We start from the raw sequence: 19,087 nt of genomic DNA, 5'->3' as shown, positions 1-19,087 counted from the left end.
CATTTCCAAATGCAGTTCCCCACGACTGTGTTCAACAGCACTCTTTGCTGTGTTTGCAATAAGAAAGAAGATCCTCAGAAGGGTGGCACTGTTTTCTCCTCCTGCAAACACATTTAGCTTGTTGACACTGGTGGTTCTGGATGCTTATCTGCCTCATCCCTTGTTGTGCCGTCAGTCTAATGCCTCGAAGCATATCTAAGCTGTAACCCAAACCCTGTGACCTCGTGTATCACTGCATTGCCTGCGAGGCTCAATAAATCATGTCTCCCAGCAGCAGCAAATCAATCTAGTTCTTAGAAAGAAGATACAAGTCACAATCAGAGGCGCCTTCCTGCACTCTCAAAAGGATTTCACGTGTATGAAACATTCAAATTCCTCCTGATACCATCCCAGAGAGACCTTCCTAAAGCACCAGGTCCAGGTGGGGACTCCACATGTCAAGATGCAAATGAAGAGTTTCGGAAGAGATTCATAAGACAATCTGAAGACGGCAACCTAGTAAACACCAAGAAAAGCTAAAAAGGTACTCAGCCTGGAAGGATATGAATCTTTTCTCAGCCAATGCAGATACCAGATTGCTACAGACTGAAGCATCCCCCTGCCTACTCTCCAGCTCGACTCCTGAGAGAAACCACACTGTGGAGGAGGGATTTTAGGACATGCAATCCAAACATTCATCGAGATATGCTAAGTCTTGTCCGTAGGTCAAGAAACCCAAGAGCTGAAACCGAATGTACTTACTAATTCCCCCAGAGAATTACTTGGCCTGAATTTCATGCTTTGCATTGTGCCCTGGGCACACTCAGGGGACAGTCGTGGAGACAGCACTGGGATGTCCCCTCCTGGCTCATCAGGCCAACAGGGACACATCACTCAGGTGTCCCTGTGTCAGTGCCTCATTAAGAAACATCTTGTTAGTGCCACCAGGAAAAGCTAACCCCCTTCCTGAGTTAACTGTTAAACGCCTCCTTTCTGTTTTCTGTTATACAATTCAGTAACAAATTTAATCAATTTCAGACAACTCTAGTAATACACACCTCTTCCAGGTCTCTCCTCACATGTCAGAGATCTTCCCCAGCAACCCTTTACAAAATCATCCCAACCCACACTCCTGGATCCCACTCCTCTCCCGCTTCTCTTGCTTTACTTTTCTCCTGGCACTTGTTCACCATCTGACATCCTTTATGTCATACTGGTTTATTCGTGCTTTATCCTTTCCCCCACTGGAAAGTAATCACCATGATGGCAGACACTGGTTCTCTCCTAGACCCCAGCAACTAGAACTCTGCCTGACAACAGTAGGCACTCAATAAATACCAAATGAGTCAATACAGGAGTGGCTAAATGTGAGAAACTCCATGGTTTGCATTTCTACTTTCTCTGTGAACTTGAACTTTGATTTCAGATTACAAATTTCCCTGGTTTTGATGCATTTACTATTTTGGTTTTCTGTTTTTAAAGTATTTGTGTAAGCCAGCTAAAATCTTTTGTAAAATGAAACAACAGGTAGCAGATAGAGATAGAGGTATAAACAGATAAAAAGGATGACCTAATTATCAAACACATTGCATTTTAACAGATGGTAAAGTCTCCACTGAGGACAGAAAAGGAAATGAGCCAAGCAGATAAAGGATTAATTAAGTGGAGTAACCTTTATTCCAAAACTGACCATCTCTTCCTACCAGAGCAGTAGCCTGTGTTGATCTGATCGGGTGTTTACTATTTAGGAAGGCCAGTTCACTGGGAAATCCTCCTGGCTTCTCTGGCTACCCCCATGCATCCTACTAGCTCAATTTACTGATGGGGACTTAGGCACTGAGAGCTGTTTTCACCAGAGATGTGTCTCAATGGTCCACATCATGCTCATTCTCACTCTGGGAATCTTTGACAGAAAATGAACGGAGAGTTTCCAGAATTTTTTTTTAAATATACTATACCTCTCCCCCAAACACCTCCCACATATAGAGCTATTGAAGAAGCACTCCCATGAGATCAGAGGTAGAAAAGAAAAGGTATGAGACTGACCAATTTCATTCCAAGTTCTACCTCAGGTAAGTTAAAGACTTAGAAACACAGGGAAGAGGAGAGAAGCTGACTGTGAGACACACAGGGATGAATACTCACAGGAGGGTCCCTACCTGTTTAACCACAGTCACTGTCCCTGGTGCCATGGCAACCACCGAGGCAAGGGCAGTGGCGTCGTGGGTCTCGGCGCCCAGCTCAATGATCTGCTGCAGGATGTTCACGGCTGTGGGGTCCAGTCGGTCGCCTTAAAAGCAAGAAGCAAAGAGGACACCATTCAGGCCACTGGTGCTGAAGGACATGGAATGTAAAACCAGCCCGTCTGTTCCCTCGGGTGACGCCTTCTCCAGAGGATGCATGGGCTCTCCGTAATCGCTCGTTTTGACAACAGAAATAATCTGTATGGTGCTTTGTAGCTTACAAAGCATTTTCTATAAGAACATCTCAAAACCCTAAGCAACCCTGTGAGGATGGGACATTGAGATGTTATTTGCATTTTGTAGGATCCTCATTTGGGTCACTGAGTCAGTTACACCACAAAGCCAGAACTCGAACCCATGTGCTCTGAGTCCTAACATGCAGACACGTGGCTGCCCTCGAAGCTGAACTCCTGAGGAGTGCCAGCCAGCCCGTTCAGCTGCAGACTCAATTAAAGTGTGTGCCAAGAAATTCCACAAGTTATGGGCAAAACATCCAAGGATGTCTCAATTATTCAACCAGTGGGCTTTAGAACTCCAAACCAACTGAAGCTGGGGGCTCTATTTTAACCACCTCTAAAGACGGGATTCTGCATCATCAGAGCAGCTATTTAGTATCCCTGCCTGCTCCCACCATCTGCCAGGCCATCTGCAACCGTCCTGAGCATACCCTGACCCTGATCATTAATTTACTAAAAGAGAAATGACTGCTTGATCTCCACCTTAGCATAATATTTTGCAGTCTCTGCCAACATTTTCATCCTCATGGGCAGCTTTTTGTGGGCCGTGTTCCAATGTGAGTCAATCAATAAGAGATCAGAGAAGGGGAACTCAACGTGTCTTATGCAGAAGGTAGGACAAGCTGGTGGCTGAGGCAGTGGCCAGCTTATATTCACAATGTATCGCCCGGCACTCCCCAAACACATGTCCCTTAAGGGAAATGGTGCAAATGTACCTTGCAGCCAGCCACTCTGAACATGCAAGGACAAAAACATGTACCTGTGCAACTTACTGAGGCGAGGTTCTAATTCCGCATCCACAGACTCCCTCAATGACCATTTATCAAACCCTAGGAACTATTGCTTCTAATAAGAATAAAGACAAAGTCTTACCCCTTCCCACTCACCCCCCAACTCCTCCCAGGGCTCACAGGCTCCTAAGCCAGACTATAAGCAAATCCTTACAGAACCTGCCAGGTCCCATGTCAGGAGTGCAATTAGGAAACAGTGCAGAAAAGGGGGGTATTCTCAGGAGGTGACCTGCAGTCTGAGTACTGCAGATGAGGATGAGTTTGGCAGAAAAAGGCTGCGAGGGAGAAGAAACCACACCATACCCCAGGGAGCACTGGAGTGTGGGTCCCTTCTGAGAGCTGCAGATCTGGCCGAGGGCAGCAAGCCCAGTGGTGGGTGGCAAGAGACAGTGACAAGGCCAGGCAGGAGCCAGAGAAGCTGAGCCTGGCCTTTTCAGCTGCAAAGTTAAGAGCTACGAAGAGACATCGGAGGGCCTTAGAAGATGTGAGAGAGTAAATGAGTCTGAGCATGAGCCTGTGTGTGTGTCGGGGGGTGTGTGTGTGCATGTGTGCCTGTGTGTGTGCTCCTAGGGGATGAAGACAGATGGGCTACATCTTGCAGGTCCTGAGCAATCACTGATGTCACTGGATCATGGAAGGAAACTCAAGTCCTGAAGGAAACTCAAGTTCTGACAGGACCTCAGTGCTGAGAGCCATGTTTAACAGCCTGGGCCTCGACTCTCCCGTCTGCAGAAGTGGAGGTGCTGCCCCCCAAATTCTCTGCAGCTCAGCAGGCAGTGAACACAGCCCTGCCAATTAATCTTCCCTAAACCAACTGGCCCACAGGAGTTTTCTGTGCAGCTTCCTTACAATCTGGAGTTTGGGGGTTTAAGAACTGGGGAAAAATGGTGTCTTCCTAACTCCTATTTCCTATCACCATTGCATTTCACCTAATGCTTCCTCTTTAACCCAACCTGCTTGACCTCTGCCCTTGTACAGGGCTGTGGTATGAAACATCAACTTGTGTTCTGTTCATCGTTTAAAACAGATCAAGAAAACTGTTTTCTAAGCATAATGCCCCAACTGCCACTAGGCTGGTACAGTGGCTTGGTTTTTTTTAGAATTGATCTAACATTTGAAAATCATGACATTTGATGTAAAAATCCTGACTGTGCCTTTTGGGAAGGACTTGGAGAATGAGCGACCTGGCCTTGCAGGTCTGCAAAGTGAACCCCCGCACGCCAGAGTCTCTGCCACTCTCTACCACCCACTGAGCCCACACCACCTCCTGCCACTGCCTGCCTGGCCCCTGTAGGCCCTGGAGGAGATGTCCCTGAGGAATCATGGAATGGGACGATGCCACGACAAGAAGTTAGGAGACCTAGATTCCAGGATGAGCTCCAACATCCTAAAGTGGGTGACCTTCAGCCAACCACTGCCAACCATTAACAATGAAAAGCAAACTTCCGCATCCGTGAAGTGAGAATAATCAGATCTCCTCCCCTCACAAGGCTGTTCTGAGAATTAAATGTGATAAGATGCGGGGGAATCTTGCAGTCCTGTTCTAAGGCCTCCCCTCTGCTTTGGCTTTCTTCTAGAGCATTTCTGGAGGCAGAGATCTCTGGTGCCTGACAAAACGGGGCTGCTTCTGCAGTCTGAACGCTGGGTCAGGGATTTGGAAGTAGATCACCTGATGGACATCATTCATCTGCAAATGCGTTCATTCAGCATGTCTAGGAAAGACAGTTCTGAGATGGCAAAGGAAGAGCAGGTGTCCTCACCACTCTCAGAGGTGTATCTCAGGTCCTGGAGCGCGGCCACTGCTGCCTGTGTCCCTTGAGCATCTTCTTCGGCCTCTGTGATGTGGAGATACTGGGTGGAGGGTTCCTCAGGAGCTTCTGTTGCTGTCTAAATAAAAACATAATATCTAAGTCATCTCCTAAAAGATCGACTGTTGCCCAGAAGTTCCAAGATAATGTATTAAGATAGAACAAATACATATAAGAAAGCAATACATTGCAACATCTCATTTACCTGGCACCCCTGAGGAACCAGTTGCTCCCATAAATATACTTCCCAAAGAGAAAATTTCTCTGTGAGGATCAAGACCTTTAAAAACCAGCTTTGGTAAAAAGCCCCTGCTGTACATTTTTGCGGTGGGAAACAGTTTATGTATGCTGTTCACAATTAGAGATTTGACCAGCTCAGATATTCTTTCATACGCTCTTCTAACGGCTCCTCTGTTTCCTCTTGCTGCTACCAACACTACCTCTGATCTGTGCCTTACCCTGGGGATTGGGTGCCATGTGGCCAACAGAGGAAGGGGCACAGCCACGGGGCAGCTGAGGATGGAAGGGGTAGGGCGAGTGATTATACAGAGGAAGGGGCACAGTCACAGGGCAGCTGATGGTGGAAGGGAGAGAACCAGTGATTACACAGCACATGGAGAGCATAGGTCCTGGCAGAGTAAAAGTTCAGCAAATCTTAGCTATTTGTGCCATTGTTTTTTTTTTTTTTTTTTTTGAGATGGAGTCTCACTCTGTCACCCAGGCTGGAGTGCAGTGGCGTGATCTCGGCTCACTGCAAGCTCCACCTCCTGAGTTCAAGCGAGTCTCCTGCCTCAGCCTCCCGAGTAGCTGGGATTACAGGCATGCACCACCACACCCAGCTAATTTTTGTATTTTTAGTCGAGACAGGGTTTCACCATGTTGGCCAGGATGGTCTCCACCTCCTGACCTTGTGATCCACCCACCTCAGCCTCCCAAAGTGTGAGCCACCACGCCCAGCCATGCCATTCTTATCCGTACATGAAGGTGTAAGAAACAAAACTGACTACAAGAAATATATTTGCACAAAATCAGGACTTGTGAGGGTAGGAGGAGTTAAAGTGGCATTCACAGGTACCTCGTGCCTCAAAGAGAGAAGAGGTGGAACAGAATTTTTATACAAGTAGATGTTAATAATTATCTCTTTCTGGAAGGGATGGAGAGTGCAAGCAAAACTATAAGGATGGATGCATTAATGTCACCAATCAAGAAGAACAAAAAGAAGGACTTCAGACAAAACATACAGGAGTCAAGTTATGCTCTATAAGCACATATCAGTAAATGACATAGAGGTTCAGAATAGCATATATTTCTTCACAGCCAACCGGCCAAGTCCGTTTAGGTGTTTCCATCCTGACATACAGTAGACACCCCAAAAATATTCAATGAATGCATTAATGAACAAAAAGAAGAATATTTTGTTCTCAGTACCATGAGGCAACAGATTAGCCGCCAGTAGATTCAGGCAATGCCTGAGCCTGTGAAAGGACAGGATGCAGCCTGAAAGGTTTCTCCTCATTCTGGGGAAAGCATGTCATAATTGCTGTCAGGAAGGGTGGTGCTTGTTGCAAGGCATTCCTGGGAGCCAGGTGACACACACATTGCTGGAAGAGGAGGCTTGTCACTCCACCGGTGACCACTGCATGACAGCTTCCTGGCTGCTCACCATCTTCTGGAGATGAGTATGGAGTCAACTACCTGGCTTTATGTCAACTATTTCTGTTGTGTTCACGGCTCTGCATAAGATGCTAGCATCTGCTGGAAGTGAGGCCTTCAGTGGAGATGGGGCATCACTGCATGCATTTATAAAAGCACCGACTGACAAGATGGATTGAGTTTTACGTCGGTAATTGACATTCAAGTGTCTATTTTGTTAATGAAGAGTAAATTCTTCCAGTATGTATTAATACTTGAAACACTAGGTGATTAATTGTTTTTGCATAGAAGAAGATGTAACAGTGATCATCATCAACATCTGCAATAATCATAGCAGCTGCCATTTTCTGAGGGCCTCCAGGGGGCTCATTCAGGCCTCAGCATTTTACACATGGTTTCTCTCAGTGCTTCTGAGCTCTCAGGGATTATTAGCCTACTGTACAGACGAGAACACTAAGCCACGAGGGTTAAACAATGGCTCAAGGGCAAGAAGTTTATAGGTGACAGAGGATTCAAAGTTAAGTCTGTCAGACTCCAAAACTCTTTTTAAAAGAATTTTTATAAAAAAAAAATTTAAACACACAAAAGCAGAGAGACGGGTCTAATAAACCTCCATGCATCCATTAACCAATTTCAGCAATTATCAATCATGGCAAGTCTTTCCTTTTTTAATTTTAAGTTCTGGGGTACATGTGCAGAACATGCAGGTTTGTTACATAGGTATACATGTGCCATGGTGGTTTGCTGCACCCATCAACCCATCATCTACATTAGGTATTTCTCCTAATGCTGTCCCTCCCCTAGCCCCTACCCCAACAGGTCCTGGTGTGTGACGTTCCCCTTCCTGTGTCCATGTGTTCTCATTGTTCAACTCCCATTTATGAGTGAGAACATGTGGTGTTTGGTTTTCTGTTCCTGTGTTAATTTGCTGAGAATGATGGTTTTCAGCTTCACCCATGTCCCTGCAAAGGATATGAACTCATCCTTTTTTATGGCTGCATAGCATTCCATGGTGCATGCGTACCGCATTTTCTTTATCCAGTNGGTACATGTGCAGAACATGCAGGTTTGTTACATAGGTATACATGTGCCATGGTGGTTTGCTGCACCCATCAACCCATCATCTACATTAGGTATTTCTCCTAATGCTGTCCCTCCCCTAGCCCCCTACCCCAACAGGTCCTGGTGTGTGACGTTCCCCTTCCTGTGTCCATGTGTTCTCATTGTTCAACTCCCATTTATGAGTGAGAACATGTGGTGTTTGGTTTTCTGTTCCTGTGTTAATTTGCTGAGAATGATGGTTTTCAGCTTCACCCATGTCCCTGCAAAGGATATGAACTCATCCTTTTTTATGGCTGCATAGCATTCCATGGTGCATGCGTACCGCATTTTCTTTATCCAGTCTATCATTGATGGGCATTTGGATTGGTTCCAAGTCTTTGCTATTATGAATAGTGCTGCCATAAACACACGTGTGTGCATGTGTCTTTACAGTACAATTATTTATAATCCTTTGGGTATATGCCCAGTAATGGGATTGCTGGGTCAAATGGTATTTCTGGTTCTAGATCCTTGAGGAATCACCACACTGTCTTCCACAATGGGTAAACTAATTTACACTCCCATCAACAGTGTAAAAGCATTCCTATTTCTCCACATCCTCTCCACCATCTGTTGTTTCCTGACGTTTTAATGATCACCATGCTAATTGGCATGAGATGGTATCTCATTGTGGTTTTGATTTGCATTTCTCTAATGACCACTGATGATGAGCTTTTTTTCATATGTTTGTCAGCCACACAAATGTCTTCTTTTGAGAAGTATGTGTTCATATCCTTTGCCCACTTTTTGATGGGGTTGTTTTTTTCTTGTAAATCCTTGAGATTCTGGATATTAGCCTTTTGTCAGATGGATAGATGGCAAAAATTTCCTCCTATTCTGTAGGGTTGAATCATGGCCAGACTTTCTTGGACTATGTTCCCACATACTCCATGCCCTGCCCTAGGATTATTCTGAACCAAATCCTGAAATAATTATTTCCCCTATAAATATTTCATACTGTATCTCTAAAATATAAAACTCCTCCAAAAAAGAACTACAATGCTCCTGTCGCACTCAAAAACTTTACAATAAATCCTTAATATCATCAAAGGTCTAGACAATGTTTAAATTTCCCCAATTACCTCATTTTTTAGGTTTGTTCAAATCAAATCTAAATGAGGTTCACACACTAGAACTGATTAATGTGTCTCATAAGACTTAAAACCCATATGCTCTTCCTCCATTTCTGGCTTTTCTCCCCTTGCAGTTATTTGTTGAAGACAGCAGGGGTTTTGTCTTACAGAGCTGTCAGCAATCTAAGTTTCGCTGATTGTATCACCATGGAATTGACCAATGTTCCTCCATCCATGGTGTTTTCTGTGAATCGGTCATTGGATATAAATACAAAAGTTTAAGTAGATTCAGGTTCCCTTTTTGCCAAGAATGCTGCATGGGTGATATTGGGCAGTTCTTTCAGGAGACATGCTTTGGATGGTGGTCTCTTTTATGTAATGTCAGCAGTAACTGATGATCATTGTTAAACCCATGACACCACTAGAAGGTTGCAACATGGTAATATTCTTCTTTTTCATGGGTTAGTTGAAATATTTCAAAAGAAAAAACTTCCCCTCATCAAATGTTTGGTTATGTTTACACAGGGTTTTGTTTTGTTCTGTTTTGTTTTGTTTTTAAAGGTAGAATAGGGCTGGGTATGGCCGCTCATGCTTGTATTGCCAGCATTTTGGGAAGTCTGGGTGGGAAGATCACTTGAGGCCGGGAGTTTGAGACCAGCCTAGGCAATAAAGAGAAATCCTGTCCCTATTTAAAAATTTTTTTCAAAAAATTAGCCAGGCATAGTGGTGCTTGCCTATAGTCCTATCTACTTGGAAGATAGTAGAGAGGACTATCTACTGTCTCCTGAGGTAAGAGAATTGCTTGAGCCCAGGAGTTCGAGGCTGCAGTGAGCTATGAAGGGAGGCTCCAAGGCATGTCAGCCTGGGTAGCTACACCCTACCTCTCAAAAAAACTAAAAAATAAAGATAGAACAATTGCTTGATTCTTGGTCTTAATTTACCGATTTTCAAAATAAAGAGTTGATTCTCTAACATTCTACAAAGGTGATTAAGTTGTTTTTTCCAAATATCATTATAAACTTAGAGAATTAAACATATTTTATGTGTTTCACTGTCATTATTAAACACTAGTAACAGCCTCAGAATCACAGTATCATCCCTACTACCAACAACAGAATACTTGAAAACTGCAGTTTGTGCAGTCTGTTTTGCCCTTAGGTTAGTTACATCCCCATCAAACAACTGTTTTGAAATCTCTTGAAATTGTTCCTCTCCATGTAGTTAGGTCACCAATTTGATATACAGTTAGAATCATTTATTTCATTTTACTCACAATGTTTAAGACTTGCTTTTTAAGTTAAATTTTGTTTTTACTATTATATAAAATACTTTTACAATATTTTATATAATCAGAGTCAAATCTACACAGCAGGGTATTCTGAGAAATTTAGCTTCTCCCCATCCCTTCCATCTTGCTCTCTGCCTCCTTTCCCTACATATAATGACCCCATTTCTTATTTTTTGTAACTACTTTACTTTGAAATAATTTTAGACTTACACAAGAGTTCCAAAGATGTAAAGAGCTGCAACAGAGTTCCTGGAGACCCTTTACCCAGCCTCCCCTAATCTTAACATCTTTCATAATCGTGGCACAATGATCAAAACAATAAATTAACATTGGGACACTATTACTAATTAAACAACAGGCTTTCTCCAGATTCCTCCGGTTTTCTCATTAATGTCTTTTCTCTGTTCCAGGATCTAATCATGCATCCCACAGCACATTTAGCCATCCTGCTTCCATTGTCTCCTCCTGGCTGTGAAAGTTCCTCACTTTCCTTTTCTTTCATGACCCTGACACTTCTGAGGAGTACAGATGAGGTATTTGACCACACACATCATTTGGATTTGTCCAATGGTTTCTGATAATTAGACTGAGGTAGAAGATTTTAGTTAAGAATACCATGAGATGAAGTATCTTCTCATCTGATCATGTCGTATCAGCATGCTTCATTACTGATGTCAGCGTGCTTCACTACTGCTGACGCCAACCTCTATTGCTTGGTGAAGGTGGTGCCTCCACTGTAAAGCTCCTATTTTAGCCTTTTGTAATTAATAAATATTTTGAAGGAGATATCCAGAGTTTATGTGAGTATCTCATTTCTCCTTAAACTTTTGCCTACTAACTTTAGGACTCATTAATGGATCTCACCTGCTAGGATTGTTCCTGTGGTATTCTAATAGCAATTTTCTATTTCCTTCATTCCTTCCACATTTATTAATCATTATTTTTGGGGGGAAATACATAGTCCCTTCTCCCACATTTACTTATTCAACCATTTATTTATGTCAGTATGGACACATAGTGTCCCAATGAAACTTTGGGATGGTTTCTGAACAGTGGGATTATTGAGTTAATGGATAAATAAATGCATATGTAATTTTGTTACATATTGCTATTCCCTTCATCGGGTTGGGCCATTTTACATTCCCACCAGCAACATATGAGAGCAGATTTCCCCACAGCCTTTCCAGCAGAGATAATGTCAAACTTTTGGATCTCTGTCAAGCTAGTAGGTGAGAAATTCCATCTCAGGCTAATTTTAATGAAAATTTATTTCCCTACATGTGAGGCTGATCATGTTCTCAGTTATTCAAGGTTATTTACATTTCCTTTTCCCTGAACCTTTCTTATCTCTTGTTCATTTTTCTAATGGGTTGATCTTTCTTACTACTATTTTTTATAGGCCTTTGATAAAGATATTAATTTTTTCTATGTGACAAAAAATATTTTATCATCCATCTTTTACTTATGAGCTCTTTTCCATAAGACTTTTAAAGTTTTCCTATGCAGTCAATTTTTTTAAAGCCTTTTTCCTTATTGAGTCTGGATTTTGAATTATAGTTACAAAAGGTCTCCACACTCTCAGTTTATAGATGAATTCACTTATGTTTTCTTCTAGTATTTGTAAAATATTATTGTTTCTACATTTAAATATCTTATATTTTTGAAATTTGTCTCATATAACTTTATATGTTATAATAAACAGATTCAATTTTCTTTTTTCAGATAGCTATTTAGTTATCCTACGTCACTTATCAAAAAGCCCACCTTTCTCTTACCAACTTGAGACACCATCTTTATCATATACTAAATTTCCATGTCATTGAGTCTATTCTAAATTTTCTGTTCTATTCCATTAGACCATCTATTCATGCACACTGTCTTAGAGAGATTTCACAATATGTTTTAATATTTGGTAGGATTCTCCTCTTATGTTATTCCCAAGGGTTTCCCTAGCTAATTCTACTTATTCTTCCAAATGAACTTTAGAAATCAACTTGATTAGCTCCAGAAAAAAATCTAACGGTATTTAGATTACATGTAATATGTAACAGATCATATTACATTGATAAATTATTGTATAAATTACCTTCAGGGGAATTAACATCTTTATGATATTGAATATTCCCACAAATTTGCTCAACTCTAGGTTTATGTCTCTTTCAAGAGTGTTTTATAGTTTCCCATATTTACACTTTGGGCATTTTTATAAGGTTTATGCCTAGATTTATCTTGATTTTGTTTCCTGTATCAAATGGGGGTTTTATTTCCATTGTAACTGATTTTATGTATGTATGTACGTGTGCATATATTAGCATATACATATTCTTATATTTACACATATGTGTATACACATTCATATGTGCAGGTGTACATGTATCTATAACTAACTGTTGTATGTTGACTTTTAATCTCCTTTTTCTTTGCATTAGCTTTTCATTCATTCTTTTGGATTTTCTGAAAATATCATCATCTTATATGCATAGAGAGATACTTTTATTTCTTTCCTTCCAGTTCTAGGTCTCCATATGCTTTGCCTGGTCTAGCCACACTGATTGATGCCTCCACACGCTGTTAAAGAACAGCAGAGCCACTGGGCACTCTTGTCTGCTTCTGACTTCAGTGGAAACACTCTAGTGTTTCCCAATGAAGTGAGATGCTGGTGTTTGGGTGACACACATTTTTTTTTTCAACTTAAGGATATATCCATCAAATTTTATTTACTCTTTTTCATCAGTGAACACTGAACTTTGTCAAATGCCTTTTCTGCATCTATGAAGGTGACTGTTTCATATTATAATGGATGTTAACATGTTACCTTTCCATGAGACCACTTGTCCCTTGCATTCCAGAATAATCCCCACAATATCATGATGTATTATTTTTTTCATATTTTTTTCCTAACCATTGGATGCTCTGTAAAGTCCTTAGATAAAATGAGGGTGATTTTACCCCAGGAAACGCTGAACATTGGCAATGTCTGGAGACATTTTTCAGTATCTCAACAGGGGATGGGGTTGGGGGGATGATGCTACTATTAACTAGTGGGAAGAGGCCAGAAATGCAGCTAAACAGCCTGCAGGGCACAGGACAGCCTTCCACAACAAAGCATTGTCCAGACCAAAATGTCGACAGCGCGCTGAGTCTGAGAAACCCTGCCTTAGGTAACTGCAGTTAGTCCGTGGTGGTGATACCTAGTATCTGAAAAGAGAGATGGTTATTGGCTCTTACAATGAAGGTGTGTTTTCAGCAGGTGAATGGTTCCAACTCCTAAGGGAAAACAAAACAAAACAAAACAAAAAAGCAACTGGGAGCATGAGATCTCCACAGAAGGAGAGCAGAGCCTAGAATCCGGAAATGGAGCCTTTTCCAATTCTCTCAGTGAGGATGGCAATACAATGGAATCCTTGCCTTCCACTCTTTCAGATGCAACATCTGAAACTCTGGATTTGTGAATAACGTAAGTAAAAGTGTCAAGGTTAATACAAACTTTCACAAAAGAGTCTAAATTCAACCCAGAATAAGAATTCACAGGCTTGGCCCAGATCTTACCCAGTTATACCCCTCAGACACAAGACATAATTTGAAAATGTTTCAGAAGTTTCCCAACCAGAAAATCTAATGTTCTGAGGAATGACTGTCCGTGCCCAGTATTTGGGCTGGCCTGGCTTGTCATTTGTGTTTAGAAATGTCAAGATTAATACCACACTTAAAAAAATTACCTCCCACTTGGGGTCTCCATCAATTTCCACCACCTTCAAGCCATGTTTGTTCTTCAAGTGCCTATTGAACTCCCATTTGGTGCCATACACAAAGCTGCAAACGGGACACTTCAAACCGCCTGAAAGCACAGACAGAGGTTAAAAAAAAAAATGTGTTCATAATACATAAAAATGCAACAGTTCCTCCTTCTATTCAAATGCCTCAAATCTAGTAAGTATTATTTTGTCTCCAGCACTTATATTCAATTCAAGCTTACCTTAGTATTGGAACACAATAGCAACAGTGTATGTTTTTCAAGGCAGAGATTTTAAAACTTAATGTACTTTTTTTATTTGTTGAATAAGCTTTTGCAGACAGCCAATATGTGCCCAACAGTTTAAACGCCAGAGAGAACTAAGATAACTAACATAATTCCCTTGGCCAGTGAATAAGTGGCTTAAATCATTCTTTCATTTTTTTTCACTTGTAAATAACAAATAATTTAGAAAACAAGAACAACGGAAAGGGAGTGTCTGCTTTTCTTAATCTCTTTTGTCCCAAAACACTAAGACCAGGAGCCAGATTCTCAGTCTCCTTCACATCAGAAGCTAAGTCACTGGCATAAATTCCCATGCGAATTTCCCAGTAAAGAACAAATTTAAAAGCTGGTCACATCCTGAAATGTCATTATTTATTGAACTGATTAAATTTTACACATGGTCCAGGAAGTGTTTAGATGCTTTAATTAAGAGAATGTACAACTCTAGGTTTAAAAAAAAACCCCAAAACTGGAGAGTCACACAAAAGAATATCTTTCTACAATTATATTAGAAGCAGCAACTAAATTGCAGCCTAGACAAAAGTCTCTTTGAACAGATTGTGCCTTCAGAAGCAAATCCCAGGCTCGGGAGACTAAGGGTAGTGCTGAGGCCAGGCCTCTAGTCTACTGGCCAGAGCTAGGCTGACTGCTGGCACCACCGGGCCGCCACCCTGAGCTGGGCCAGGGGAATGAGCCCTCTCACCAACATCCTCAACACCACAGCTGCCTGGAACTGTGGGCTACCCGATTCCAGCAGTCATTCCCTAGTCGCAAACTCTGGCCTCCCGTCCTTCTCTGCCATGTCTTCTCTATGGTCCGCATGGTCTCTCCTCTATGCCAGTGCTTCTGCAGCATCCCGGAATCTCAGACCTCCTGGCCAACAAAATCCCCAGCACGCACCTTGTCAGAGAGTGCACTGCTTCCCTCTCTTTCTTTGACCACACTCTCCTCTAAGGCCTCTCAGGTGGAGGCTGCTCATGCTCTTGAGCCCCAGGTAAGGAGGATGCCAAGCCCAGGCAGGGCAGCAATGCCACCTCCATGGTAGAATAGGGGCATTTCCCCATCCTGTCCCTGCTACCCACAGTGCCAGACCCATCAGACAATTTGGCACCTGGCCCTCTCCACTTAGATACTGCAATATCCGTTGACTTTAAGGCCAAGAACCTTCCCTACCGTTTCACAGTCTGTGGAGTTTCATTCAGTCATGCATATGATTATTCAGCACCACCCACGGGGCTAAATCCAAGCATCCCACTCTGACGACTATCGGCCCTCTGGCCCTCTCTTACTTTCACTATCGTTATTCTTCGATCTCTGGAGGAGCTTCAGTTTGCATCCCCTCCCATTTTCTCTCAACCTATCCCTAACTCTGCTCCCCTCTCCAGAGCACATTCCAGAGCCCAAAACTTACAACTTTTATTGGCAAAGCCCTCCAAGTCCTCAGCCACTTCTCTTTCTCTCAAACCTGCCTGGCAAATCCACAGTCCGGCGTTGATCCAAGCCCCAGCCCTCCCTGCTCTGATCCTGGGATGCTGAGGCAAATCACAAAGCCATATGTATTCTTATGGCCACACTTCCAACCTCAAGTATTTCCCTAGTCAACTCTGTTCAATTATCCAGAAGAAGAACTGCAATTCCCCATCCATCTCATTAAGTCTCCTACATTATTGTCGACTTCCTCTTTCAATCTCATCCTCAGCTCTTGTTTCCTGCTTCATAACGAGAATATCAGGTAAGAACTTTCCAGACCTTCTTGTACTATACATTTCTGTCCCTCTGCACCTGCCTAGGCTTGGCCTGATGCCAGTTGTGAGTAAGAGTTCCCCTCTGCCTTCCAAGACCCCTTTCTCCTCCTTCTAGAGCACTGATCCTCAGCCCTGTTAGACTCAATGCCCCTTTCTACAACAAGCAGTTTAAGATTCCTCCATCATCCTGAAGTTTTTTAAAAGCCCCTCAAGTTTTGAAACCCTGCATGGGTGCAAGTACCACTCCACTGGACACTCTGTTCCTCCACACCTCCACACCTTTCTGCTTTCCTTGTCCCATGGCTGGGTGGCTGCACCCTCCTACTCTGTCCCGTGTCCCCTAGGCTGGGTATCCAGACATCCTTCAGGCTCTTCCTCCTGCCCAGGGCATATGTTATCCACAAACTAATGACTTTCCTATTTGTAGCTCCAGCCCAGACTCCTGTGCCGAACTCCAGCCTGGGATGCCTCCCCACAGGTAGACAGGACTGTGCATCCCAGTGCCTCCCACACCTCCTGGCCTGGCCACTGCAGGGTTCTGCACAGATAGGAGCAACCATCTCCTAAGTGCTCTCTCAGCAGCTATTGTCCGTCCTCCACTGCTGGTCCGCTTCCCACCCAGCACACAACATGGTCTTTTGAAAACACAGACTAGATTACAGCCTTAGAGGTACAAACCCTTCCAATGGTCTTCTGTCTCACCTACAATAAAATCCTGACTCCTCCCTGTGGCTTGCGAGTCCCACCTCCCTCCCTCTCTTCCTCATTCTCTCCCTTCTCTGTCTTTTGCACTGACCAAGTTCATTCCCTTCCTGGGACACCTGCTGTGTCTCCTGGTTCACAAACTCTTCCCCAAGATCTCCATTTGACCTTCTCCTCCTCTTTAAGCACCACCTCTTCAGAAAGGCCCTCCTGGGACTTCTAGCAAAAGCAGCCCCACCAAACACACAGAGCCATCAGTAGGATTTCCCTACTGCCATCAAATTGTCAGTCTGACATTGTATTATTATCTTTCCTACACGTCTTCATTGTCGTGTAGTTCCCTTCTAAAGTGGCACCTTCCTAGAGCGGGGACTTTAGGGACATCATCCACTTATTCGCTGTTCAAGCCGTAGCACCTGGCATCTAGCTTCTCCTCAATCACTCTGTCTTGCATCAATGACTCTGGGTCTTGCCAAATCCTCTTCTTTCTTTAGCTCCATCTCCAACCATCCCCGTGCTGTCCTTGGACTTCTGCACCTCCCCTCTGTACACATCTGTTCCCTCACCAAGTAAGTGTGTTTGGTGTTATCCAGGGGCCTGCCTCGGTGCTGCCCTATCTTCTCCTTTCCTTCACAGCCAGGATTCTGTGGAGTCTCCACTTCCAAGAACTCACCAGAAAGAGGTGCCGTTAGTGATGCCTGGGGTGGACAACAGGCTGGGATGCAAGTGGTGGAGGACAGCATTCACGTCTCCTCCATCTTTCAAATTTTATTCCATGGGAGAGTAACTGCCCTATTCAAAATAATTACTGAAATTAAGATTATAAATCTAAACTAGAAAAATAATATGAAGTAATTGCTTCCCTGTCTCTCTTCATTACTTAGTCCAGTGGTTCTAAACTATGGGCAATCTTCCTCCCAGACAGGCAATGTATGGAGGAACTTTTGGTTGTCACAACTGGGGGGTGCCTAAGGCATCCAGTGGGTAGAGGCCAGGGGTGCTGCTAAATACCCTACAACACACAGCACAGCCCCCAAAACAAACACTGGTCTGGCCCCAATTGTGAGCAGTACTGAGGTTGAGAAGCCCTACCTCACACCATAACATGCTGCTTCCTGCACTCAGTTCTCTCCTGGCATTGCACATGTCAAGATCAGCTAACGTGCTCGTTGGTTAATCCAATGAATACTCTTCACTCTTTATCTTACCACTAGTACCACCACCAATACTACTAAAAACAATTAACAACAAACGTCTTCCACTAACTGGGCAGTTACCACGCATCAGGCTCCTCATACATCAAGTCATGGTTTCTTCCCAATAGCCCAATGACACAGGCATGCTTAGCTTGATTTATACAGAGGCTTGGGATGGTGAAGTAACCCTTCTGAGGTCACACTGCAAAGCTAAGAACCGAATCTAAGTCTAACACACATCCTTAACCCCAAGCTTTGCTATTGTCCAGTGTGACTTCTGTGCATTATATGGCGATGCTGACCACATTCTCCAGTCAAGATCTAGTCTTTTGGGGCTTCTATGACACCACTCACTCCTGGTTCTTCTACTAAGCACCTCTCCAACTCAAATCCCTGTACAGCCTCCTCATCCTCTGTGTGGAGTCCTAAAGCCTCACAAACAGTCCCCTCTATATGTCTGACATGCAGGTCCAGTGATGTCCCAAAGTATCCCACCTCCCCAATATACATGTGAGCTGAACAAACCACTAAGATGCTTATACTTAGGCAACAAAAGAGCTGAGCTGACCACTGAGTGTATCTGAGGCTACCATGTTTATGTATTGCTCATTAGGGTACTCGGGAAGAAATGGAGGAATTCTGTCCTGATATCAAGGTTGTGTGGACAAATTATACCAGATAAACCTCACAGGAATGTGGCCCACATTTAATCATCTCCCAGATGCAGTTTGGATGTGCTCAATCTCCAAATCAATTCCATGTCAGTGGAATCAAGAGAGAGCACTGTTCTATTATTAAGATTTCTGTTCTATCAGCTGAGGTGGTGGGTGATTTTCCAAATAGTCACTAGTGCAGAGGCCAACCTGCCAGCCACTATGCAACCCCAGCACCTCCGCCCACTATTTCCAGACCCCAACTCTGGTAGAGGCGCAGGAGGGCACTGAGGCAGAAGGCACCCACTGTCAGTAGAAAGACTGGCAACAAACACCAAATTCTTAAATTCTAGAACATTCTGCAGAAAAGACAGCTCAGACGGATGTTCATTTTCTGAAACTCAAACATACTGTGCTCTTTTTTACACAAAACAAACGAGCTTCTTTCTTGCCCAGAGGATAATTAAACTTCATTTTAACTTCCTTAGTTATTGCTTTTAAAATCACATAAAATCATGTCTTTTCCTTCAATCATCTTTTAAAAACCTCTAAGGTATGAGGACCTCTACTTTTTTTTTTTTTTTTTTTTTTGCTAAACTGA

General features: G+C 43.1%; 1 protein-coding gene across 6 annotated transcripts in view; it reads right to left on the bottom strand.

Moving 5' to 3' along the window:
- Window positions 1–19,087, bottom strand: part of ZFAT (zinc finger and AT-hook domain containing) — a 240,286-nt gene that overhangs the window by 29,899 nt on the left and 191,300 nt on the right. For all 6 annotated transcript variants that reach the window (XR_001883776.1, XM_017863814.1, XM_017863815.1 and 3 more), the window contains 3 exons: window positions 13,892–14,010; window positions 5,010–5,136; window positions 2,139–2,269 (listed from right to left, as the gene is read on the bottom strand). Coding sequence is in view for 5 of the 6 variants with exons in the window: in XM_017863814.1 (XP_017719303.1) it covers window positions 2,139–2,269; window positions 5,010–5,136; window positions 13,892–14,010 (377 nt within the window). In the remaining variant the exon portion in view is untranslated. The remainder of the gene's footprint in view (window positions 1–2,138; window positions 2,270–5,009; window positions 5,137–13,891; window positions 14,011–19,087) is intronic.

Source organism: Rhinopithecus bieti, unplaced genomic scaffold (genome assembly GCF_001698545.2).
Source record: "Rhinopithecus bieti isolate Rb0 unplaced genomic scaffold, ASM169854v2 scaffold_72501, whole genome shotgun sequence".
NCBI classification, from domain to species: domain Eukaryota; kingdom Metazoa; phylum Chordata; class Mammalia; order Primates; family Cercopithecidae; genus Rhinopithecus; species Rhinopithecus bieti.
The sequence above is the reverse complement of the archived record's forward strand: the minus strand, read 5'-3'. Positions and strand labels throughout refer to the sequence as shown.